General features: G+C 42.2%; 1 protein-coding gene across 12 annotated transcripts in view; it reads right to left on the bottom strand.

The window, feature by feature from the left end:
- The window catches only part of LOC118416742 (laminin subunit beta-1-like), a 54741-nt gene that overhangs the window by 10763 nt on the left and 16924 nt on the right, over positions 1–27054 (bottom strand). For 4 of the 12 annotated variants that reach the window (XM_035821966.1, XM_035821969.1, XM_035821967.1 and 1 more), the window contains exons 3-19: positions 23038–23585; positions 15120–15383; positions 14583–14703; positions 13921–14109; positions 11650–11829; positions 10973–11083; positions 8612–8721; positions 7887–8102; positions 7249–7535; positions 6803–6923; positions 6192–6378; positions 5713–5718; positions 4728–4871; positions 4206–4437; positions 3694–3863; positions 2999–3223; positions 1990–2232 (exon numbers count right to left, since the gene is read on the bottom strand). In XM_035821966.1, the coding sequence (XP_035677859.1) occupies positions 1990–2232; positions 2999–3223; positions 3694–3863; positions 4206–4437; positions 4728–4871; positions 5713–5718; positions 6192–6378; positions 6803–6923; positions 7249–7535; positions 7887–8102; positions 8612–8721; positions 10973–11083; positions 11650–11829; positions 13921–14109; positions 14583–14703; positions 15120–15383; positions 23038–23585 (3354 nt within the window). The remainder of the gene's footprint in view (positions 1–1989; positions 2233–2998; positions 3224–3693; positions 3864–4205; positions 4438–4727; positions 4872–5712; positions 5719–6191; positions 6379–6802; positions 6924–7248; positions 7536–7886; positions 8103–8611; positions 8722–10972; positions 11084–11649; positions 11830–13920; positions 14110–14582; positions 14704–15119; positions 15384–23037; positions 23586–27054) is intronic. The other 8 variants (XM_035821970.1, XM_035821971.1, XM_035821964.1 and 5 more) reach the window with 6 other exon arrangements.

The following is a 27054-nucleotide window of genomic DNA, read 5'->3' as shown; positions in this document are numbered from 1 at the left end:
AGACCTTGCCTGGGAAAGCAACGAGCATGCACTTTTTTCATCAAGGCTCCACCATGGTTGGTTTCCAATAACACAAAATAAACAGCAAAACAGAAAAAAAACATTCACATTCAACAACATTCACAGTGGAAACACCGTCACACCACACAACCTGCATTGACCTGAGTTCCCAACATGCAGTGTCAATGCCGCGCACCAATATACCAACACAACATCACACGATTGAAGTGTTAGATTTCTAGTAGGACAAGATGCCACCCGCGTCAATGTCCACCTTGATACCTGGGCAACATGATCACAGCCACCAACTGTATACTTCCTGGCAAGCATTGATACTTGGTCGTGGTGTCGCATATGTGCAAATGCAGCTCTCAAATGTACATTAACAAGCAGTCCCATGGCAGGACAACATGTCCACCACAGCAGAGAAAGCTTGTCTTAGTGTGTGCAAAGACATCAAATTGTCTATTTAAAATGTTGCTTACAACAAATCATGAATGAATGATTGAATGAAAATGAGATAGTGGATGATTGAGTGTATGAATTAATTAATCAATGCAAGTATGAATGAATGAATGAATGAATGAATAAATGAAATAGAAAAAAACATTCTGGGTCAGAAATGCAAAGCAAAGCAATTTATCAAAGCTGACAAAAATCTCTCAGGATTTTTGTCTTTTACTCAATTAACGGGTAGTTTCTATGGGGTTTTAGGGGTTGGGAATGCAAAGCATTATTATATACTGATTTGGGAATTATGCAAGCTGACTAAGGTTTACTTTTTATTTGCCTTTTGCCAGACTTCAAGCCGTTTGCCCATGATTACGTGCTGTGACACTGCCACCAACAGCCAATTCTTGTACCAAAAGCTGCAGTCCAGGTTTTGATACCCTTTTTAAGTGGACACATTGACAAGTCACAATGTGTTTTCGCCACAGAAGCTTCATGGACAACATTTGGTCAATCGTGCTGCGACTGCTGAGTCACCCAAAATTCAACAGAGCGCTGCATGAATTTCATACAATCATAGATAAAGAGAAAACCTTGTTACTCTTTCTATGTTTTGTTGTCTTAATCTTTTTAATCACACTTTTATACCGTGCATCATATTTCAAATATAAAATCAAGGGTCACACGGGTCCAATTTTGAGCACTCAGCATCGCCGTCCAGTGGAAAGGGGGCCCAAAATAGGGTGCCATGATTTTTCCGGGTCCATGTCAAAACTGAAGGCGAGCAGATGTTATCCATGAAAACTGATTTACGTGGCTTTATCCATGTGAAACTCCTCATCATGTCCTGCCTTGCATCAGAGAAACCTGCCACCTACAAAGCTTAGCCCCCAAAACACCTGGTACATAGAATACATTTCCAGGGAGAGAAATTAACAGGGAAGCAAAGGGTTTGCATGGGTGGATTACATTTCCGCATGGGAGATTGGGGGGCAAAAAAGTGTCATGGTGTCATATGTAAAAAGAGTGATCAAACAGAAAATCACTATCATCACTTGGTAAATGAAAATTTAATTTTATAATTTAAAGCATTTCTATGCGTATGTGCTTATTGCCAATTTCGATCCCTGGAAGCGTTTGAGAGTTACCAAGCTGGCAACTATGTGCAGTACCGTCCCCAAGAGCAAAACATTGTCCGACGCCGAGCAAAGCAGAAAGATGCGTCTGTAGCAAAGACGAATCAGGCGTAACATGTAGGAAATGGTCTTTAGAAGCGGCTCATGGCGCATTCTCATGCAGTGTACCTTCAAGTTCAAGAAGCAGTCACCCACAAGCAACCCTCTGGTTGTGTATGAGGAATAGCATGTTTCATCCACATGTTATGTTATGAGCAAACCCTGTTACGTAAAAAAGACTTTTCTCCGAGCAGCACTTGCTCCGAAAATGCTCCATGCTGTTGGGTTAGGCAGGGGAGCCCCGAGAGAAGCATTTCCTCCCGTTCACAACCACCTTCTCCGCTCTGACCTGTACAGCACTTACTAGGTTGCTGTCTGGTGGTGGGGCCTGCTGGCCTGGGGGGGACTGGCCCTGGCCTGGCGAGGGGGGCTCGTGGCTTGGAGGAGAGGGGGACTCGAGGCCTGGCGAACGGATAACCTAGAGCCCCTCTGGACAGCTGGTTGTAATGACCGTACAAATCTGTGGTTTCCCTTCGCTTTCGGAGCAGTTTGTTAAGGCCTGTCTCCTCATAGTTGAGGGAATTTGACAAGACCTGGAAACTGACAGCTGTAGAGTGGAGAACACATGGAAGAAGTGCAAGGGAAGCAGAGTACTACTAGTAGTACTACAGCCACAGTCAGAGTTGCTAGTTAACACTAGTTGCTACTCGTTTTCGGTACAACTGCGGCATGAGTAAAAATGATTATATTACAAAAGCACATCTTCGTCATGTGCGCTTACTACTTGGTGTGAAGAAAAAGGCATGCAGGCTGTGGGGTTAGACCAAACTACGGGATGGTTGGACACCTAGGGCAGCCCAGAAGAGAAGCATACAGCAAAGTTTTCCAGAAGGAAGATTCACAAGTGTGACTGACCAGGGAGCACCGCATGAAATTGGCCCCAAACACCTCAGGAACAGTTTAATAGGATAAACTTTTCGTCACCAGTGATGATAAGAAAAAGAAAAAATACAAGAGAATCAACGTGAGGGTTGTGTCAGTTATAAAGGATGATTTGAGTTAATAGCAGGAGGGTGTAAAATACACTTTGGTATTTCTTTTCCAAGCACAAAAGTGGAGGGGGGGGTGTTGGGGAACTGGGGCAGATTGGCAGGGGAGGGGGGGGGGACTCCAGGGGGGGGATAAGCTTTCCCTCCCTTCACACCATATCATTTAAACACTGGACCAAACTCTGGAAAAAAATCAGCTGTTATGCTTAGGCAGACAATTGCATAAACTCGTCATTGTTACACACAGCCATTTAGCATGGTTTAGACAAACAAAAGCCAATATGTGCCACCGTAACGCAAGACCGGAATCCTCGCAAGACTTACGCTTGCAGTCTTGGTCCTTGGCCGTGCCATAATAGCCTGCTTGGCAGCGGTCGCAGCGGGGTCCCTCCGTATTGTACAGGCACTTGAGGCATTCTCCCGTGCGGCTGTCGCACGCGGACGAGTCGGTCATGTCGATGTTGTTGTTGCACTCGCACCTGCGGCAGCTCCCGCCGGGCACCTCTGGGTTCCCATAGAAACCAGGTGCACAGCTGTCGCATCTGGGACCTGAGGTAAAAGGCACAACACTTTCAGATGCCTTCCACAAAATCTTAGCATATTCAATCCAGTTATTTGAGGAATGGACAAAGACTAATTGTAGGCAAGTTATTCAAAATATGGTAAGTGTAGTAGGTTGCCTATTTCTTTCTATTTATGGTTCTACTTTTCTTCTTTTTGATGTGTTAAAAGAAGTCATGACTCAGGAAGCCACCTTGGTCCTTCTCCTTCAGTCATGTCCAATAACTCTTAAGTCCATTAGTTGGAGGCCTCCTATCTTAATCTGTTTCACAATTCTTCTGCTCTCTCTCCACATAGATATACTCTTCCTCATCTCCTACTTTTCTTTAGATAACCTTTCTGATGTTTATAAAGATCCTCCCTACACATACTTCTCTTTCCTTTTCAACGTCCCCATTTTGAATGCTCCTCCCCCCCCCCTCCCAACCCTAAGGAAACGGCAGAGCATGAAGCCTGACCAGTGTATCCCTCGTTGCAGTTACAGATGACGGCCTGGCTGCGTGGGTCCTGGTAGCACCTGTCCGCAAACTGGCGGCCGCTGCTGATCCCACCGGGACACATGCACTCCCTACACGGCTGTGAGCCACCAGGCTGCAGGCGGGGGTCGCCATAGTAACCATCCTTACACCTGGAAAGGAAATGAACATGGTGTTTTAAATGGTTGCAATTGGAGCAGGTTCTTAAAGGCTTTATTTTCAATTACATGTTTTGATTTTGTACAAGGAAATTAGGACAATAGTTTTATATGATGATCATTATAGTCGAGGGCTTTCAAGAAATATACTCCATTAAAGGATAGACTAAATTTGGCCAAGGTTTGAATGGACAACTTACATTTTGCGTAGTCTTTGTATCAAGCATTAGGGATAAGCTGGCACAAAAGAGGATGTAGCCAGTAAATACACATACAAATACACAAACAAAGGCAAAAACTACAGGAAAGAAGAGTGAAGATGAGTTCTAGACTTACGTCTGACAGAACTGCCCGGCCGTGTTGTCCCTACAGTCGATACATGAGCCCGTGACGGAGTCACAGCGGTCGGCGTGGCCGTTACAGTTGCAGCGCTGGCAGTTGGGGAAGTTCCAGAAGTTGTCCTGGCAACGGTTGCAGCGGCGGCCATAAGCCCCGGGGTTGCACAGACACTGACCATTGCTGGGGTTACAGAACAGGTCGCGGGAACCGCTGGCATCGCAGTCACAAGCTGAAGGAGTTGAGAGAATGTGTTACTACAAGTCTTTAACGCAGAAACAAAGCAGTGATTCCAGGTTTCTTTTATGCTTTTACACTTGCAAAAAAATTCTGAGACAAGAAGTCTGTGGGTCATATAACTGAAGGGTTGCCTGTATCCTGGTATTATACTTTCTCTACAAAATCTACTGATAGTGCACTCAAATCACTAGCAACACAAACAAAAACATACTTTGATTTTACACACGGAGTGTAAAAGCCATATGAAAATTATTCAGCGTACAAGATGTAAAACATCTTTACCTCTACATCCCTGTGGGCCGAGGCCAAAGGTGGCAGGGCAGCACATGTCGCAGCGTTGGCCAATCACATTGTTCCTGCACGGGCACTGCCCTCCCTCGGGATCACAGACCGTGCTCTCGGCGCCGTTGACGTCACAATTACATGCTGGTTGCGTAAAGAACAACGTAATCAATACCACGACACGTCTTTCTGACATAAGTCAAACTCCAGTTATTCTTTTAGAGTCTGTCATCAAAAGTTTGCATGGCAAAGAGTACAAGCACTTGAATAAGCATAGATAGGACAGAAAAGTAGAAAATTGTGTGTCACGATTATAATGAAAGGCATCCATCACCAATATCTTGGATACAGGAGTGCTTGACACCAATTAGCTAGAAAAGTTCTGATTCTATAAGGGTTTTTCCAGCCACATCTAGCTGTATAAACCTTTTGAGACAGACTTTTCAACTGGAAAGTTGACCATGTCTCAGGAATCGGCAAATCAGAAATACAGCCATACAGGAATGTGAAATCCCAGGGAAGATGAAGTGGCAGATTACACTACAAATAAAAAAAAGGGGAAAAAATGCAAAAAAGGAACAGTGTAACATAGGAGAGGCCACATTAATCAGAAACACTGGACTTTTTTTGCCCTCAAATGTCAACATTTTTAATGTGTATGCATTGGATTCATAAGACCATTTGAGAGACTCAAATCTCACTTTCCTCCACAAAGAATGCATTTTCCAACATCTACATTCACATGTGTATCTGAGAATAAGGATATTCATGGATTGGTGAACTTGTATTTCAAGTTCAGCATAAACTACATCCACTTGAATGTCTGTTCTTGGTGTAGTAAACAATAATTTGTAGTTTTTGCAATGTTTGTCACCTAAACAACACTTCCTTGTTTTCATTATATTTCAATATGTTGCTCAGGAAATCAGAGCAAATTTTCACTGTGTTCTGATTGATGAGGCCTGAGAAAATGAGGGATACTTACGGGTTCCTTCAATGAGCATGAAGGTTGGGAAAACACAAATCACACACACAGAAAAAAAGAGATCATTCAATTAACAAGACGTCCAACTGCAAAATGCCAAAATCCTCATGCACACAGTTCGAGCATTCAATGGTAAAAGATGTTTCTAACAAGTCTTACATTAAACACTTTTATATTCTATTAACAGAAATCCTAATCTCACAAAGCATAGTTTACTACGCTTCTTTCTCATACAATGATCAAGACAAAATATCTGTACCTACATTTTATGTATCTCATGCTGCAATCTTTTCTCAATCTTTTGACTACCGGGTGTTGCTTTTAGCATGCAATTCACATTAAAGCAAAACCCCTACCTACTATACCTTCAAAAATCCAACTGATGTAACAATGATACTTTTCCTTGGTTAAAGACATTGTAGACTCGGACGAAGAATTACAACAGAAATGTTAAGTAATATACATGGTGCCCAACTTACGCATGCCTCCGTTGTGCATGATAGCGGAGATGCTCCGCACCATGCTTTTACAGATGGGTGGGATCTGCGGCTTCAGCACGGGGAGGTAGTTCTCCTGGCAGCGATAGCGCTCGAACTCGTCCCGACGCGACTGTCCCTCTTGTCCTTGGAAGATGGGCACGCTGGTGTACCTCGGTACGAGCACAAGCTGCAAGTGGCACAGGGGGTCAGTTGTAAAATATTAGCCCGATGTTATGTCTACTTTTCTATGCAAACGCCTTCTAAGAGTAACATTCAGAGGAGCATTCCTTGCAATACACATTTAACAATACACATCCCAGATAGCTGACTGTCAGCAACAAACTGATTCAGTATGTAGCCAGGGATGTCAAGCAAACAGTGATGTACCCTTTGTATCACGTTATGAATTCACAAGTTGACTCCAGTCATGAATGAATGAAGAAGATCTTTACTTTACTTAGCGCTTACAAGCTAAGTACAGGTCAGGGTGATAAAGTCCTAGGTAGTTCTGAATAATCTAAGTATAAGTAATAGTAGCAGTGTAGTGAGAATGTGTTCTTACTACATTTACATGCAAATACAAAGTCTGTATATGAAGTGAGGTGGCTTACTGAATCGAACAGGATGGCAGCCTGGGGGTTGGTGCGGCCGCTCTGGTAGGAGCGGAACTCCACCTTGATGGTGTACTCCTTCATCTCCTCCAGACAGAAGGGTGTGGCCATCACGCGGTACCTGGAGCGACAAGTGCATGTGTTAGCCCTACACTTCAAAGCATCGTTTCTCTTTAGACCTAGGTAGACTTAAATTGAAATATGGGACTGAACCAGGACTGTCTGCGGCTATAATTTTTTTCATTTAGGACTAGGTGCCCACGTTAATGATTTTCATGCAAATCTATCATTTTAAGCTGACAAAACGCATTTTCTTGAAGTGAAGTTCACATGTTTCCTGCAGACTGGGTAAAATTATTTTCCATCCCAATAAGCAAATTTCTGGGACAAGATGGAGGGACAGGTCATGAAGACACCCTGGACTGGACACCCAAACATTTAGGTACCTGCTTCCAGGTGGGAGAGAGGTGCTGAGGACGTCGTCGGAGGGGATGGTGTTTCCACAGATGCTGCTGGTCTCGATGATGCCCGGGCGGGTCAGCGTCACGCCCACCTCGTCCCAGGAGTCGGGCAGCTGCGGCTCGTAGCGAATCACGATGTCGTACTCCATGGACATGGGGATGTTGTTGATGGTGAACTCCAGGCTGCTGCCCTCCCGCATGGACCGGAACCCGGGGCCGGTCCACGTCCTGGTGGCGCCGGGAACGCACTGACGCATGTCGATCTGGGCCTCCTGAATAGGACATTGGGATGCAAGACATGAGTCTGATTTTTCATCATAAATGTTTCTTTTCCATTCTTATAATACTAAACTGTAATAGGCTTTACCCTTATCAACACATCACAAATTCAGTATAAAGCAGAGTGGACAAGGTAACCATTAACTGTTTAAGTAGCTAAACTTCTATTCTAAATATAGCAAACTCGGATAGCAAAATATGTTGGGAGCTTTTAACACTTGTGTAATAAGTTAACATTGTAGGTTGTATGAAAAAATAAAAAATATGGATGTTCAGCCGAGTCAGTAGCATATTTAGGGTACACATTTGAGTATCTGTGCCTACAAATAACACGACCAACTCACTCCATTGGGCAGGGCGTCTTCAGCCTCGTACTTGTAGTTGTCCAGGTTGATGGCGTAGAAACCAGGCTGGACTTCGTCGCAGCGGCGTCCGGTCATGTGAGGACGGCACTTGCACTGCCCATCCAGCTGGTTGCACTGGCTGTCGATTGCACCGCCCGGGTCGCAGTCACATGGTCGGCAACCTTCCTCGATGTCGCTCAGGCCGAAGAACCCAGGCTGTGGTGGATGGGGTTATACAGAGTTAGGAGGGTGTCTAATGCAGTTCAGTCAAACCTGTACAACCTCTAAATGAGGACCACCTGCATAGGCAATGTCTTACATAACTGTTCCCATTGACACAAGCATTAATAATCCTGTCTATAGTGACCACCTGTCAAGACAGACTATCCTTTATCAGTCCCTCGAGTGTCTTCTTCATCAGTTTGTTGTTCTTGCTCGTAATTCAGGTGCTAGAATGCTGGACTAGTTGAACTTGAAGATAAACTTATCAAGTGACCCTGACGTTCACACGAAACATGCCAGACTAAGTAAAAGAATTCCAAGGCCCTTCCCATCATTTCTGCACTGAAATCAAAGGGAAGGAATTTTTCTCCCTCTTATTACATCTACACATGTATAGCTTGCAGTGTAAGGTTCAAATGCTCCCCGTTTATACTCATATACATATGATGCCATCTCTTGTTATGACTTGTACATATTTCTCTACTTCAAAACAAACCACATACCACACAGCTATCGCAGTTCTTGCCGGTGACGTGGCGCTTGCAGATGCAGTCTCCAGTCCGCGGGTCGCAGGTCTGGTCACGAGACGTTCCAATGGGGTTGCACTGACAGGCTTTGTGAGAAATACATATATACACAGTTACTAATGTACAACACGACTCCCATGCACCACCAGCTACATATGTGCTGACCCATCAGAAAAACTTAAACAGAAGCTATGGACCTGGAAGTACAGCAGGAGTCATGTAAAAATATTTCTTTTTGGGACTTGAACTTTGCCGTTTTCATTTTATTGTTCTTTTCTTCTGTATTGTATATTACATTACATCTTTTGATTGTTTGTCTGGGGGAACTTTCCCTTCATGTTTGCACAATACCATACTTCCAGGTCCATTCTTTTGACCGCAACACCTTCATTCCTTCAACCACACCACAGGAATTTGGGATGACTGGTACCACAGGGAGTCTTTTGGATAACAGCTGAACTTGTAAGTACAGACCAATGTGTGCTGACTTGACCTTGAACAGGGCCCTTGATCTAGGGACAGAGGTTGGGAGAGGCAGCCTTGAAGGTCACTTCCTTCATGTCTTCGGGCAAAAGGACGAAATAGTTTTTTCAACATATGTTCTTCAGTCATTTATTAGATAAGACCATGTCTGCAAACGCTATCTACCTTTTCAAACTGAACTGTCATTCCAGCAAGGCAATACAACGAAGAAGGCTAGTAAAAGCTTTGAATACTGTAGATGCCTTTAAGATTGTGGTAATTTGATTTTTGAGTAAGGACAATAAGGAGTCTTATCAGTGGTTTTGCCAGTGGTAGTGCAGTGGCCATATACTATACCGCAAAAAATTCAAGAATTACGGTATCTGCAGAAGCTCATGTCGGAAGGGAACGTTTCCCTCCCTGAATACCTACAAACAAGTCGGATTCAGAAGCGGAAATAGTCAGGTTTACTTTCTCTCAATGCTGACAACTACAGTATTCTGTTTTGTACTTCTGTGAGGCTCCACTCCATTAGAAGAGGTACACCAGAGCTTGGGCAACATACATCCTGTGTTCAGCCTATTGTTAACATTGACCTATGGTGTTGTGGGTTCAGCTCAGCTCTGCAAAAACACATCCACTTCGATGGAGAAGAAAGGCCAGTGAAACGTTTTACTTTTAAACAGGACATTGTGTCCATAAACCTTTCCTATTGTGGTATGCAGGGGTACTTAAAACTCCATCTGTTAAAACCATAGTCTGTCCTGAGTTTTACTATGTGTGAAAAGATTGTAGTTTTTTCTGTATAAATTTTCCGAACACCTTTCAGTGGGTTTAGCCTGCACCATAAATGATAGGTGTCTGCATTCCTTGCAAGGTTTCGGCCTTCCCAGCCTTCAGCAGGCCTGGGCTCCTAAAAACAGTTGACAAGTCACATCCTCTCCCAGGGTCCAGACCTTGCAATTTTGTCATTCCACCCCGGGCCCTCCAATCAGGTCTGACCGACTGCACACGCCCGTGCGCGAACAGGCTATGATTATGATTACCCCGCGACAATGGCGGCCTGTTCAACCCGTACGTCAGGTCAGAGGTCAGCGCGCGGAGGTCGGAGTAAGTGGCGTTTATTAAAAGGCTCCCTGCGACACCTTGCAATCCCCTCCCTTTGAAGTGTCCAGGCCAGTCCCTTTCCCCACCAATCTGCGACACCTGTGAACTGGCAATTGGGTTAGCCATGTGCTCCAGGCAGGGCATGTGGAATGTGGTTACCATGACAACAACCCTGATTTGCTGGGTGCTCAGTTGGGCAGACAAAATTTTAAGGTGTTGAAAAGGTTTTTCTTTGTTGATTCACGGACAGTTGGAGCTTAGTTTGAGAGCATGTTGCTTATTTTTCTAAGGGGTCTCAATTTTAAGCCCTGAAAAAAGTTAAAAATAAATATTTTAAATGGCATTAAAAAGTATACAGACAGATGCGTCCGTAACATACATTCTTATCCAACACAGTGCCGTAGTCAAAAAGAACTTGAGGCCTTCACTGGCCATTGTAATTGGTGATGTTCAGTGACTGGAGAAACGGGAATATCTTTCCACCAAATTTGAACGAATTGTTCTGCATAACATTGCCGTTTGCATCCACTTCCATATGCCTTGAAGAAGGTAGAACACCACAGTTAAGAAGAACAATTAAGCACAGAAGAGCACATGTCAAACAAAACACCTTGTCACCCTGTGAGAATGATGTGCAACCAAACCAGAAAATATGCAAAAATGAGGCGTTATTCATTTTTTTTGCAGCAGCTCCAGTAGTTTAAGTTGTGCGTGTGTGAATTGCTCTGCAGCCCTGGCCACCAATGTTTTCCATCCGTTACGACTTACGACCGTTTTGGCGTAGACCGGGCACGTAGGGCCACATGGGCTGGCCCTGTCGGAGCCAGCTGCTGCTCTCCGGTTCGTCGGCATGCAACTTATGAGGGACCAATGGGGTCGCTGCGTGTCAAATGTCGGAGGGGACAAGACAGAAACATGCCACACGTCAACGCAACATACACAATATAACATCACAAAACAAGCAACATCACAAAACAACAGATGCAAAGCTTTTACATACAGTTCGAACAGGACACAACACGTAAACAAGACTAGACAGGTTGCATAACAGCAAACAAACACAGAAAGAAGTTAACAGGTATCTTTACTTATCTAATGTTCTAGCGATTTCACATTGCAGGTTGCAATACATGTTAAAAATCTAAAACCATTCAAGGTGCTAGCAAATTTTTCTTGTAATCAATCTTCTGAAGCATAAGTCTCAATTACAAGAGCAGAGTGAATTAAGTCGAAACATGAAAATCTTGACAATGTTTCAAAAAGCAGCTACATGATTTTAAACAGACAATACAGGAATTTAAGAACATACCGAAAAATTTTGCAAAATATCAAAACATTTAAAGATGGTATGCAAATGTAAAAAGAAACTTATATATCAAAACCGAAGACGACAAACAAGACACACATAACAGAAAGCTTCTGTACATGATAGCATCTCTCCCTACCTTCACATCCTTCGGGGTTGTCTGCTCGCATGTTCCAGTATCCACCCCTGCAGCGATCACAGCGTTCCCCGTCCACGTTACGCTTGCAGATACAGCGCCCGGCAACCAGGTTGTTGGCGGGGTCCGTGCGGCTCTCGCACTCTCCTCCGTTCACCGCACCATCAGGGTCACAGTCACATGCTGTGGAGGTATGTGTGAAAAAGACAATTTAGCCATAGTTGATGGGTTGATATTTGATTTGATAGGAACTTCAGATTTAAAGCTTAGAATCTGAACTGTTACGATGGGAAAGTAGTTGTAGATGGGGAAACAAGAAGTTTAACTCATACCTTCATGGAATATCTATTAAATTTTTTGTGAATTTACCGCATTATTTATGACTGCGAATTTCTTGCTAATACTGTCAAACTTTGGACCGAGGCAATGCGATCCTTCCGATCCTGCTAGTATTCATATGCACATCTTCTACCTCACATTCTATCACTCTACAATATTCAAGTATCTACACACACCAGGAAAAAAAAAGACCAAAATTAATGTGTTTGCTTTAAACTTTTCCACATAAAATAAAAAGAAGAAACATCTCAAAATCTATCATCATAGTGCTTCCTGTGTTTGCATATAGCATATCCACTCCAAGCTGGATGGATGTGCAACCTATTACTTGTAGTCCTCCCCCAGTAACCTACTGTGCAGGGGATATTTCAACATCAAAGGCCTCTGCCAGCCCAAGTGGTCAAAAGAGGACCATAACAAATTAGAGGCTAATTGTTTCCATGGCTCTGACATTGACCCATCTGCTGTGCAAAGTATGCAATACTGCCAGCCCCCTCTAATGGCTAGTAATGCTTTCTGCGCTCTGAGTTATTGGGTCTTTGGCAAAATGCCGTTATGAATAAAGGAAGTATTGGGTCCCTGTGCAGATTCTGTCATTTAAAATCTTTCAACAACAACAGAAGGTTTTCAGGTTTCCGTTTCTTAATGTACTGGATGGAGAGAACTGAAATGTCAGCATTGTATGATTCAAACATTGGCATGCCTTAGACTTAGGTTCTTCAGCCTGCACTGTTACCAAAGTCCGTATGTTGTAAACATACATCTTTTCAAATTAGCTTGCCGAGCTTCACTTTGCCCTACTTTTTCATTCTGCGTCCAAACAAAGGGCTTTCTCTCAATCATCCAATCAGCTGCAAGAATGCAGCGCACCACTTCTGGGTCAACTGGGGTCAACGATAGTCACTGCCGATGTTAATCTGATAAAGTAGACACGTATCACTTTATCGATTGGTGGAAAGATCCTGAGCTCAGCGTGCGTTGGGTTTATAGGGGAATCCATCAATGTCGAAAGTCTCTTCCAAGCAGATTTCTTCAAAGGAACAGAAAGGATCTGGCAAGACAGAGCTGGGAGAATCTGGCCACTGTCCATCACCAGCCGGCGACCTTCAGGGGTCACGGTCTGATGCGGGAGGGGGGCGTTGCCATGTCTGCTGTCTCCTCTGCCCACCATGCAATCTAATCAAGTCGGGGGAAATTTGATTGCCGTCTGACGGGAGGTGGAGGGAAAGCTAATTTAGGCTACACCTTCACTACACTTATCAAGATGAAGATACCGAGGATTGACATCTTGACTGGGCGGAATCAAATTAAGACGGAACATGTATTAAGGTGTCCCTGGACTGCAGGGCCAGAGAAGCCAAGTGATAAATGAGGCGCACTGTTTTAACAAAATTAGGCAAACACAAATAAATCCAGACCTTTGGCTTTGCCAATTGTGAAAGAAATTGGATATTATGGAAAGTGATGTAGAAATTTCCAGCAAAATTGGGAATATACAAATACATCCAGGCCTTTGCCTTTCACAAATCATGATAGGCAATGGTTATTATGCACAGAAACATAGAATTCACAGCAACTTAAGTGTTGGATTACAATCGAAAACAGTACAATGTTTTACGACCTTGTAAAATTCTATATCTTTTAGGTGGCCTTAAACATGGAATGAGGTTTCTTTTTACTTTTCTCAATCTGTCTGCTAAAAGTTGTCAGCGGTTTAGCACTTAAGTTAAACAAGCATTTACAGTTATCACTTAAACAAAAGTGGGCACCAGTTGGCTCCAACCCAAGTCTGAAGTGTAAGAAATATATCTTTTCTTGGGGCAGTCAGGAGGAAGTAACTCTGAACGTACCAAAAAAAATTTTCAACTGTTTTATATTACTAGCATTGTACAGTACCACCTCAAATTCCTTAAAAAAAAGCACTAGGATACTAACGTAGACAGATGTTGGGGTCGCGGATGTCCTTGTTGGGGTCCTGGTAGTAGAAGGGTTTGCACTCCTCGCAGTTTCTGCCCATGGTGTTGTGCTGACAGTCGTCGCACACGCCGCCACTCACGCGCCCGGTCTGCTCGTACACCGCAGGGTCAAAGTGACACTTGTTGGAGTGACTGTTACAGTTACAGCCTGGAAAAGAAAACATGTACTTTTAATCATGTTTATGAAAACAAAAAAGTAAAACTCCCATAGCCTTTGACGCTATAGGGGCAGCAGATGTTAACCACCAAGTGTGTCCAGGGCACGGTATAGGAAGGTGGGCCTTTACCTTTCTTTCCACCATCTTTTACCTCCCAAACCTGTACATGGCTATAAGGTACATGCATTTACCATCAGATCGTTCTTAAAAGGAAGCAGTCTTGAAATCACAAGCCAGGCCTCCCAGAGACTCCTAGGAATGTCTTGCCAAAGTTTATTACAACTTTATTTATCTTATTTTATTTATTCAAAATGCAACAGTACATTACACAGACCTACAGGCAGCACAAACTGATTACATAGGTCTACAAATTTAGAGGAACATTTTCTTTTCTTCCATAAATGATTTTCATTCTACATGAACATCACCATATTGGTGGATATAATGACAGTTAGGGACGTACGTTTGCAGGCGTTGGTTTCCCGTCCACGCGCGGGTCTCCAGGGTTGGTCGTTGAAGAAGTCCTGACAGGCCTCACAGTTCAGACCTTTGGTGTTGTGCTTACAGGCACACTTGCCATGAACCTGGAAATCACACAACCAAAATCATCAATTCAATTCTCTCTGCTAAGGTGGCCATTTGACACCAACTTTGCATTGGTTATTGGGGATAGGGCAGGGAAAAAGTTGTGCACAAATCAAACACCTGTCACCTGTGTGTAAGCGAATTAGCCCTTTTCCTTCTCTATCTAAAACCTGGGTTGTACGTTTTTTATACCAACTTGATGACTGGGTTAGGCAGTAGGTAGTAGGTCTAGGCTTACAGTTGTTTCATTTCTGCATTTCAGACATTGTTTATGTAAAGCTTCATTGCTAGTACATGATATATGAGGGATAGTTTTTAACTCCCTCTTCTATTCCCTTCCCTTTTGTAGTGCATTGTTTGCAACAAACTTTTCTCTGGTACCGAAACCTACTTTACGGTGAATGGAACAGCTTACCATTCCCTCCACGGGAGTCACTCCGTCCACAGGTTCGCAGGTCTCGGCGTGGCCGTAGCAGAAGCAGTTGCCCCTGACGATCATGTCGTACACGGCGTAGTAGTACTTCTCGCGGATCTTGGGCCGGTTGTCCAGCAGCTCGTCTCCCAGGGTGTGCAGCTTGGTGAAGTTGATGCGGAGGTTGGTGATGCGCAGAAGGTCACGCACTTCCTGGCTGTAGGGGTCGACGACCTCCAGGGCTGGGGGCAGCACCCTATAGATGACCTGCACAAGAAGGTGAGAGTGAGTGAGATACAGGAACACCCAAAAATGTCTTACGATAAAATGCTGGAGACGAAAATCTAATGATCAATACTTCCTCTTCATGTTGTATTTCTCTGTGATGTTGAATCTTACTCCTATGTTCTGAGAGAAAGAGAGAGGGAGAGAGAGAGAGGGGGGAAGATAGACAGTGTCAGAGTATGTGTGTGCATGTGTGTGTGTATCTGGGGGGGGGGGTGCATGTTATTTGACAGTTTGTGGCAGAATACTATATGTAAGACATTTACCGTTCTATGTATGTAAAGCAAGACATTCTTATTCAATGGCAACAAATCCGTGATACAAGTTACTAGATTCCTTTGGCCTTATTGAAAGAAGAGGCTCTTACAACAGATTATCTGTGATCAGAAAATAAAACAGTACATAACATGGCCTGAACAGCACAGGACCACCTGTACTAACAGTGTCTTGTGTTTCTCTGTCAGCAAGTTTGTATTTGCTGTAGTGGCAGCCCAAAACAATTTGTACAAGGGGAGGGTAGAAAATTCTAAAACATTTTACTGTAGTCACCAATTTGCAAACCTATTTCTTTTCATATTCAATTTTCCGGTACATTTTTGTTCATTCATTCCCACCCAACCCTCTTCCATTGCCTTTATCTTGCCTTCTTGGCCTACTCCAAAGGCTTGTTTCATGAAATGTTTGTTGAAGATTAATTGTCAGTGTCCGTTAAAATAATAAATTGATGTCTTCTTAAGATCCATTGCAGGCGTGGTGTTCAGTCACACCATGCCACAGGATTGGAAAAATGGAGTCTGAAATTTAAAAAGGGACGGATCATTGGTACCTTTTCTATTAAAGTCCATGGGAGTGTCTGAGTCACTCAAGTCCATCCAGATTTATTGTCAGGCCACAAGTTCTCAAGACTCAAACAATGAGATGCCTTTCCTATGTCCTAGGTAACCCATCCCCCAACCTTGCTAACTGTATCCTGGAAACAGTGATCTATTACACACACACATACTTGCACATAAACATGTAACGTAAATAAAGAACTACATAAATAAAGAGAACTACGTAAATAAAGAACTACAGTCAAAGTCAAGGAGTGACCACCTTTACTTAGGGACCACCTGGCCTATGTCATCACTTAGTTCTTGGCGGACCCTTGGATAATATTTCCCATTGAAACAAGCATTAACTTATTTTTAAGGTATCCTGCCTATAGACTATTGACCACCTGTGCGGACAGACCAGATTTTATCAGTCAGCCAAGTGGTCTTCTTGGACAGTTTTGGCTATACAACAGAAGAGGCAGTACCATACAAGCACCTTGCTTATAATATGAGTCACAGCACTTACAAGAAGTGATAGCTATCTGGTGCTATATTTAAATGGGTGCCACCCTTGCCCTTTTTCATAATTAGGACTACATCAGCGAGCAAACATCCATAGGCAAACTTGTGTGGCCCTGGGCGGCTTTCTATGCATGACTCTACATCTGATTAAGACACAGCTACTGGCAAAGGACATGCCTGAACATGCTTTGTGTTTCAGATTCTTTCGAAGTTACCTCAAGATGTCATATGTCAAAGGGTATAGTCTTAACAATGAATTTCTACAAATTTTATACACCATCAAACTTGAGTCCCTTCTGGCAAAAAGGCGTAACTTTGTCCTTATCATGGCCCCAAACTTGTATTTGTATTAGCATACATGTAGAAGTGGGTGTTGTGTATTCCCGCAAGATTTTGTAATATAATAATGACAAATCTACTAATTTCTTACCTATTTCTAAATGAATATTCATCCAGAACGTGACAAGGCACTTCCAGACTGAAAAAAACAAGGCTCTTCTACTTTAATTAAATCTGCACCACAGTTATGAAATGGAATATTATACAGCACTGAATGTCACCATATCACATTTCAAACTCTATTCCTGTTGATGCATTCAGAGTCATATTCCAGACATCCAATTTACGACTAAGTGCAGTATCAGACAAGAGCTACACTAGACCTGTGCATGACCGGACTATTAATACTGTTAATAAAGAGTTACTATACAGAAAGACAAGACGGGCACAGCCAACGCTTATCTTTCAAAAATTACTACCAGTTAATAATATTGATAGGTTCTAAGTTCTTCTAACACAGTCATGCAGAATTGTATCTATCAATGAATCTGATGTTTTAAACCTTATGTTTAATGCTTGAGAAAAGCCAAATAACATTGTTTAGACTAGCATTATGCAAGGTCTAAATCATGTTTTTTCTTTATGCTGTTTTAGTTAGACAGCTGGTGGACCAGGTAAAACAACTACTAAACATCAGTTTAACCTGTGTTAGATTTGATATGTACATGGTATGACATATTAAGGTGTTGTTCTAGAGTCAGAATCACAGGAGGTACGAGATACTACCTGCCTAGTCACAACAAAGTTCTCATGTGATGGCTTCGGAAGAGACGCAAAACAAAGGCAGGAAATGACAAAATTCCATGGAAGATGAGGACGATAAGTGTTTCATGTAGACAAGGTGTAGAATACCTGACAGCTTTGGAGCTTGCTCAGAAAGTCAGATGCTGTCGAAACCTGGGACAGTGCATAACACCTGAATACAACTTGCACAGGAATCTTGCAAAATATTGCACCAGAAATTTTTTTAACCATAATATTCTGTCTGACTCCTAACATCTACGACAGAAAATGAGTTACAGCTCGACTTTTTCTATGACAGAAAATGAGTTACAGCTCGACTTTTTCAATCTGCACATCAAATGTTTCCATCATGATCCAACAAAAAATTTTCATCATGATGTTTTCCTGACATTTTTTTTGTAATGCAACATTCTATGTCATTCACAGGTCATCTTTCAAAACGTATGAAAGCATAAGTATATGTATCTCACATAACATACACTGCACGTCATGACTATCATTATACCACACATGTCCTTGAATACCAGTCGTCTCCCTCAGTGGGAGGTATGATGTTGTTGGCATTTGTTTATTATAGAAATATGACATCCAATATGTGGCCTATGTGAGTGCATGTACAGTCTACCAACAAACACTTCAGGAATGGGTGGAACTTACTCCCAATGTCACACAGATCAGTTATTGGGCCCTTCAGACGGGTGAACTTTGTCAAGTGAAGAGAAAATCACTGTGAAACACACACAGCTCTCAATGCCTCTTTAAAGGACTGAAATTTATGCTGTTATAAAGATATATTTTTACACCACCACAAGTCTCATGGGTCAATACAATTAAAAAATCCAAAATCTGTACGTTTGTTTACTACTTAATGTCTGATACTTCCTGTTTAATAGAAATTTGTCGACATGTTGCACTGTAATGTTTGTGGTGGTTTTATTTTCGAGGTGACCGCTCCACTGTATATTCATAGCAGTGCGAACATGTGTTTCAGATGTGTCACAATAGAATTGTTTCAAACTTAAAACAAACTAAGCAAAAATCTCCTTTTCCTTTCGACCACAAAATCAAGCAACCAAAGTAACTGGATTCACAGTACAGGTACCCACTGAAGTTTGAGGCTATTCAATCAGCACTTCTGACCTTGTGCTGTTGTAGTGGCATAGGGGTGAAACCTCAAATATGCACCTGTCACTGTCAATATCTAACCTCAACTCCATTCAAACAGCAGTTGAAAAATTCTCCCACCCCACTAACATCTATAGTAGAAATTTGTGTTGTTCACTGTTTTAGATACAGCTTTTTGATAAGGGAAAACAAAAATTATAAAACGGACAATTCTTCTTTTTTGCTTTTATCAACATTCTCTTTCAATACACATTTCAACGGTTTCTATCTATCAACCTTCCATCACAATCTTATGAATCTTGGCTGCAACATTCCGAGAGTTCCATAAGAAAGCTCCATGCAAAGCAAGGAAGACCTACAATGAAAACAATTCTCTGGATTTTCCAGTTGCTGAAGAATTCCATTTCACAGGAATTCCCGCATTAGGAATCCTTCCTATATTTCCTGAGGCTACCTCTTAAATTCCATCCTATTTTCCATTATTCAAGAGGCTATTCTAGATGTAATGCATGCTTGTGCAGTGGAGGGTTGGGTGGGGGTGTTGGTGGGCGCGAATTTGTTAGATAAACCGTCAAAACACAGTATGGGTCTTCTCCCAACAACTGGATAGCTTAGTATCTTATGTAAACAGAGAACAGGAGAAGGTTAAAAAGTTTTGTAACACTGATCAGGACACAAAACTCAAAAATTATCAAACTGTTAGCTACGTACCACCAAACATCGTATCTTTTTGCATCACTGTCCATGCATAAAATCAAAAGAATGCATGTTATTTACGGCAGAAAGCACAAATGCGCCTGTCCTAGTTTTCTATAACTTGTATAAGGGAAGGCCGTCCACCTGGCTAATCTGGATCCACGCCAGAGGCATGATGGGACAGCTGGCTGATTAATGCTGTGGTTTAACAGGTTAAGCCGCCTCATTATCTACTCAGCAAGACACTGATGGGCCAACCAATTAACCAACAAAAGTAATCTGATACACACTGTATTTCTTTCTTAAACATATGTCAACAGAAGCGTTTATATCTCAATAATGAATGCCACTTGCATGTAGCAAAATCTAGGAATAAAGGTAACGAATTGAAATTAGAAAGCATGCTTTTATAAAATTACATTCAAACATCCAAAGTCTAGAAAGTTGGACACTAACATTTTTCTTTGTTTGAGGGAGTTAAGCATCTGATTACTGTAATTAACAGAAAGGTAGATGTGTCATCAATCCGTTCACCTTGTCAAATGTTATCAATGCCATCTCTCATATGTCTTAATGTCTGGTACATGAGATGGGTATCAGGACAGTTCTTTTAGAGTTGATATATTTACTGTCATATACTTTGTGTATGTGTGTGTGGGGAGGGGGAAACTACACTTATTGGTTTGCAGAAATTCCTAAGCTTGGAGAAAGTTCTTTATTTAACTAATGGCAATAACTTGTACAATCATATGAGCAGGAGAAAGCTTTGAATCTACCATATTCAAGCAGAATAATCGTCAAATCTGTACGACAAATGACCTCCTCTACTACAAGAACCACCACACGGATGCAACCAGTTTTTAGTTGTCCGTATGTAAATTTTGCCCTTTGACATGCATTAGGAATTCTGTTAAAGTGACCACCTGTCTACATACACCAAAATTCATTGGTCTCCGGAGTGGTCTTCTTGGGCAGGTTTGACTGTATCCCTCCCTGCCTTGTCATAAGATGTAGAACACCCGTCCATGGCCCCCTGAATGAACACTCTTCAACCCATACCATGTATCAAGACTGTCCTCCTTGACTCTGTAACACCACAGATCACCAAGTGTGGTGATCAGAGATTGCTACCCGATAACTAACACACTACACACTGTGTATGTGTGTGTGTAGTGTAGTGTATATACACAGCTTAATGCCTTCTTCAGTACTTGAACATGGAGCCAAAAACTCCACGAGAAAGGAACCAGATGCCGGATCAACGGACCCACAAACACTTCCACAGTCTCAGCTTTTATCAGTCGAAGACAGACTATCCACTTCCTTCCCGATTACATCTGCCACAGCGACATACAACAGGCAAATAACCTGGGCTATATATGATATATTACCCGACTTACAACTTCAACCCCTGGTGCATGTGAACTAGATACTTTATGTATAGACAGCTTTCTCTTGACACTGGGATCATTAGTCCGCATGTTGTTTCCAAAAGAAACTGGGTTTGCTTGACTTCTGACCCCTTCCACTGCCTTCAACTGAAAGGTAGGGGATGGTGACAACCATTTGGGAGCATGCTGTACTTTTCACTGTCAGTAAATAGACAATTGATTTAGTCATTTTAGTGACATTGAAATTCAAATGTGAGCTTACATTGGTACACCTTTGATGATCTCCAAGCAGATGTTAGGTTTGAAGATCATGATCATTACTTTTTCTTGCTACTTTAACATGTACCCGATAACTAGTCAACAGAGTTGTTCACGATGTCCTGATGTCGACATAAAACGAGAATGTTGAATACACTGTAAATTTCGTTTTGCAGTAGATATATTTTTCCAGATTTTGTGGTGACCTCAACACTGCAACTATATTTCTGACACCTTGAATATGAATTTTGATGTATTGTTACAGTGTTGTTTCATACTCGAACTTAAAACACAGCAAAATAAAACCACTGCAAGTTTCAAAAATTAGGACAGTCTTCCTTCACTTTTGTGATTGACAGACCTAAAGAGAGTTGGGCATAATGAAACAGCTATGGTTTGACTATGGATGCATCTGGGCCCTTACAATGTTATCTATCTTGCATCTCTTTGCCTTGCAGACTAAGAGTACTTATAACCCTCTCGGACTTGTAACACAAACAGCACGGTCTAGTACCATTCAGCACCAGAACCAACACTCAGGTGACAGGTTATGATAGTGGTCATAGCCTTCGCCTGGCTTACTAAAAAGAAACAAAAATGTAGGGAACAGAAACCTCTCTGTTGCCAAAATTCAAACATGCTGTCGTAGCAACAGTTCCAAAACGTACGGTAAAGAAACATGGGTCTACATCATGCTAGCTGCACCGTTCATTAAAGAGTAAATGGAATAATGCTTAGTTTTCAATGAGAGACATTGACAATTGTTTTTTCGTTCAAGGCAAACTGTATATGTTTTGTAAGACAGATTCATGTTAGATGTAGATGAGAGTGTTGGCGACAGCTGCATACAAAAAACATCCAATTAGCACTTAAGCAACCAAACAGGTGCAATTTGTGCTAGGAGTGAGCACAAACCCCCCATCTCACAAGATAAGCAAGTCAAAGAGAGATGGAAATTGGTAGCATTGAAGACCTTGTACCTTGCCCCCATACTTCTGCCACAAAGAACAGTGTGTTGTGTGTCTTTCTTGTGTCTCAATAATACTATAATAATCAGGGGTATGTGAAGCTGGACAAGCGATAATTAACACCTGAAAATAGCAACTCCACAGGACAATCTGTAAAATTCTTGTCACTGCTCCTTCCCCATCTCTCAACTCCTGGGAAATTCCTGAGCTGATACCTACAGCCAAGTTCAGTGCACACGAGTGCGGATGGTCGCCCTCCATTTACAGTGTGTTGTGTGCGTACTGTTTTAGCCAAATCACCTATGCAATGCGTGTGGGTGTCAGGAATGTCAGGGGAAAGGCTCTTGGTGTGGGAACGTCAGCGAAACGTGAAGTTCCTACAACACAAGGTTCGCTACAGGCAAAAAAGAACCAGTGGTGTGTTCCTCAGGGAAAAAAGCTTGACACAGCCACTGTCGGTTGTCAAATCATAAAGAATTTACCAAGGGAATGGGGAAGGGGAAAATGTTTTTGAACTGTAAGCAGCATTTCTTCATTCAGCTCAACACTGCTGAAAAGTCAAATCTGCATTTTTACCTCCATTACACCTGCAGTTTTGGTCTGTTTGTTTCAGTATGTGTGTGGTACTGTGAATACTGTACAGTGACAGGATGTGAGGTTGAAGATAGTGTAAGGAGAGATTGGCAAGACGTTTTTTATTGTCAATTTTCTTCAAAAACCTATTTCTAAAATTTTTCCAACAATTTTGGGATCCTAATATCATTCAGAATGATCTTACCTCTCCTTCAGTAGAGGGCTCGACCTGGGAGTATCTGGAGATGCACACCACTTCTCCTATCCTCTGCGGCAGTCGCTGCGGCACTCCGGGGAAGCTCTCGGGACAGTTGTACGCGAAGTACCTGTACACCTGCCACGTGCGCCCGAAATCCGACGACCTCTCGATCAGCATGGCGGCGGGGCGGAAGGTCTTGAAGGTCATGATCAAGTGAGTCAAGTGGAACTCGGCCTCCAGGTCCAGCTGCAGGTGGACGCTCTCCACGCCGTTCATGGACTGCCACCACGTCTTCCTGCGGTTCTCCGTGAACGTGGTGACCATGTTCTCGGGGCGGTGGCTGTTCTCGTTGTAGTACTCTCTGTAAGGCTGGCGGGAGTCGCAGATAAAGCATTTGGTGATGTCCTGTAAGTGGCTAACTATGCAGTACTGCGTGGGGTTCTGGGTACCACAGGTGGACGAGGCAGTCAGGTTCTTTTCTCTCCCCACCAGGAGGTCGCCCGTGGCAGGATAGCAGCTCCCATTGTCGCAGTTCTGAGCAGACGTGCTCACTGCTGGAAAGACAGGAAAAAATAGTGTCAACATATTGCAGAATAGGAGAAACAGGAATGCCTACTAGTACTAGCATGTCATATTCAACAGAAACAAACACACCTTTATAGCAATGATGAGGCAACATGTCAACTAAGCAATTCCTAAATATGTGTGCAGGTCAAAACCTCCTAAACCTAATATAAACCCACTTCAAATTGTCAAGATTCTTATCTTAAACCTCAAGACTTTTCTTTTAACGCTGTAAAATCAGATGATGCAGGCTATTCATTAAATCAAAACGTCAACAACAGTATTGCCATTCAACAAGAACCTGATATGTCAACATTGTATAGTACGCATCTAGTCAGTAAACATGTACGAATATGTTTATTTGTATCTGTGTGTTTGTATGTGTTCCAACTTTCTTGTCCACAACCTTGAAGGTCAGGGGCCAAGGTCACTGGCCTCATTTATCATCGCCAAGCACTGCCAAGTCAAATTGACCGAGAACAGGAGAACCTGTTTCGTGCGGACAAAACAAACGGTCTATTTCAGAGTTGGAACAGGACCGCACCACACACATAGCAAGGATTTTTCCTGCAGTAGACAAGGGAGGCGGTTTTCATTGGCAAAACATCAAGTATCCTCAGAATCTGTCTATTTTCCCCTCCTCTCTGAAGACACCAGAACCCCCTGGCTATCCCAAACAAGGACACAACGCCATTGCAGTTGGCCTTTTTCCTGTTGCCATGGCAACGTCATCAGCATGACAGCAGCGGTCCTTTTACTAGGGCTGGACCAATGGCTGTCCTTTTGACCTTTTCTTTCAACAGGCCACCTCTCCAGTGGATAGCAGTGCTCCCTGCCTGGTTAGGGCAGAATAAATGGCCAGGCTGGACACAAACATGGCCAAATTGCAATTTCATGGCGGATGTTTGAAGGGTGGTCACTCTCACATTCATGTTGGCCATGTTTTTTTTTCCTTAGCTAGCTTGTTAACATGGCCAAGACAACTTGGCGAGGATGCTTTGCATTGATGATAGTTGTTTGTATGGCTTTGTAACAATACTAGTATAGGATGACTCCAAAAGTTTGACATTTATTTCTCTAAGTCTAATTATTGGATGATATCCTTGGTGTTTTGCTGAGGAAAAAGTAAATAGCTTCAGAAGCAATTCATGGACTACCACACAGTACTGTACATCTTGAAACGTTTGCTGCAGTTTTATTTTCCCAGTGACCCCCATGTCCCAGATCTTATTACCTTTCATAAACATGTTTCCAAATGCATTGCTGCTACACTACATACAGAACTGTTTCAACCATGATGACAGTGAAACTGAAAACCTCCTTTTCTCATCACCCAAAATTAAAACAAATGAATGGATGTATGTCCACATCCAAATTCCAATGCCATCAGCCTTCACATAACAATCTTTTATATTATCTCCCAGTAAATATTTAAATATTATTTCATAGAACATGTTGTGATGTAACGGCACTGAACTTTAATCCAACACATTCCAGCAAATTCCAAACTGAACCATGAATAAACAAGCGGGCTTTAGCGTATTCTGGAAACTGTTTAGTGCATTGTTTACTATGTTTCCCCGGCCATTGCTACACATGCATTGGTCTGCCACTTTCTGTTGTGTCGCGAGAAAATAACATTTCAAAGACAGTGTAGCTGATAGCAAGTCCTTTGGGATTCTATTCCCAGTGGAACTTTAATCCAACACAATAATATAACAAGGCTGTTTATCTATGGATTTCATCTTTACAACGACAAATTTGTATCAATCGGCAGGCACTTACTCAAGGTTAAATTGGCAAATCGGCATGTCGGTAAACTGCTGATAGACGCGATCAAAACACGGCCCCAAAATGCATCAACCAGCGGCAAATCCGTTCTGCTGTTCTACTACACAGTTATGACGTTCTATGAAACTTTTCATCCGTTGTTTGGTTAGCAAATGGTGGCAATATACGTTGTTTGTGAATGGTTCCCAAAAAATATACCCGCAAAACACAGTACAAACTCCCTACAGCACGTCCCCCATGTGGGGCTGTAATGGTATCGCCAGTGAGATCCGTCCTACTGGCCTTTGGATGTGATCACTTTCAAAAATAGGGGTGAAGGGGCGTGCTGAAATATGATTCAAAATGGCGCGTGTTCGGATTTCCACTGAATTTGTGTAACAAAGCCTGGCCCTGTACTTTAAAGAGGGACACTTCAAGGCATGTTGGTTGTGTTGGATGGACAGTTTATTAATATTTCGCTATATTTACTGTGATGATTAATGTGTAATGTGAGGACAAAGAGTAGGGTTGCTTGAAATTACAATCGCTGCCCTCCTCCCACGGCTTGATTAACAGCATGAAAACATACCAGAAGATTGATTAACTTGTCGCTACAACATGCGATCTTTGTGAGCTGAAACTTACAAGGTTTTAAGTCGTATACGTTACTTGTCTTGTAAAGCACTCAAAAGAATTTGCAAACCGGAGCTAGTTTTTGACTGACAGATGGGTTCTGAAAAGTGTTGGATTAAAGTTGCGTTGGATTAAAGTTCAGTGCCGTTACTGTATTTAAGTGTGAGATGACAATATGGTACCATATTGCTATTCAGATATTGATCAACCGCCCCTAATCCACACCCAGCTTGATAGCTCCCTGAAGAATTAATTAATCCTCTGCCTGAGGTTATCTCAATAACTGATAACTCCTACCTGGATAATCCATTACTGTCATACTTAATCCTTATCTTTTTTCCTGCTGATAATCTGAAAGATCCCCTTACCAGGAGCATTATATAAAATTGCTAAGCTTGATTTCAAGCTCATTATAGAAGGAAAGGAGTAAGGATATATGATACTGTGGGGGGAGAAATACTGGTTAATCTTCTCTTTAATGGATAATCTACCATGAAATCTTATAGTGGGCCACTCAACACTCTCACAGTTTCTTTTCACTCACTACTGTAGATAGGGAAACTTTTGTGATGGTTTTAATTGTGCAGCTTTCGCAGTGGTCTCTCTCCTGCAAATTCACTGTGCTGTGAATATGTCTCCCTTGCATGACTACTATTACAAAAATTGTTTCAATCCGTGAGTTCAATGCACAATGGAAACCTCCTTTTCCCTCTTACCGGCAAAGTAAAAAACCAGAAAAGTAAAGGAATCAACAGTAAATCAACTGCTTTTACATCATACATATAAACAGTTCTCCTCTCATTCAGAATAAAAACAAGCATTTTTATCAAAGGAGAAAAAGTTATGACTTAACAGACCTCTTCATTAACAGTTTATAAAGACTGATCGCTATCATACTGATGAATGTTACATGTACCTTGATCAACATGATTTCATCAGTATGGTCGGATCATTACAAGAATAAATATCTCAATTACACCGTGTTATCAGAATTTTAAGTAATACCACCAAATTTTGCAAAAAATAAATTTTTGCTTTGCAACATTTCTAATATTG

The sequence above is a fragment of the Branchiostoma floridae genome, chromosome 5 (assembly GCF_000003815.2).
Source record: "Branchiostoma floridae strain S238N-H82 chromosome 5, Bfl_VNyyK, whole genome shotgun sequence".
Lineage (NCBI taxonomy): Eukaryota > Metazoa > Chordata > Leptocardii > Amphioxiformes > Branchiostomatidae > Branchiostoma > Branchiostoma floridae.
Note: the sequence above shows the minus strand (reverse complement) of the source record. Positions and strands in the feature narration are given on the sequence as shown.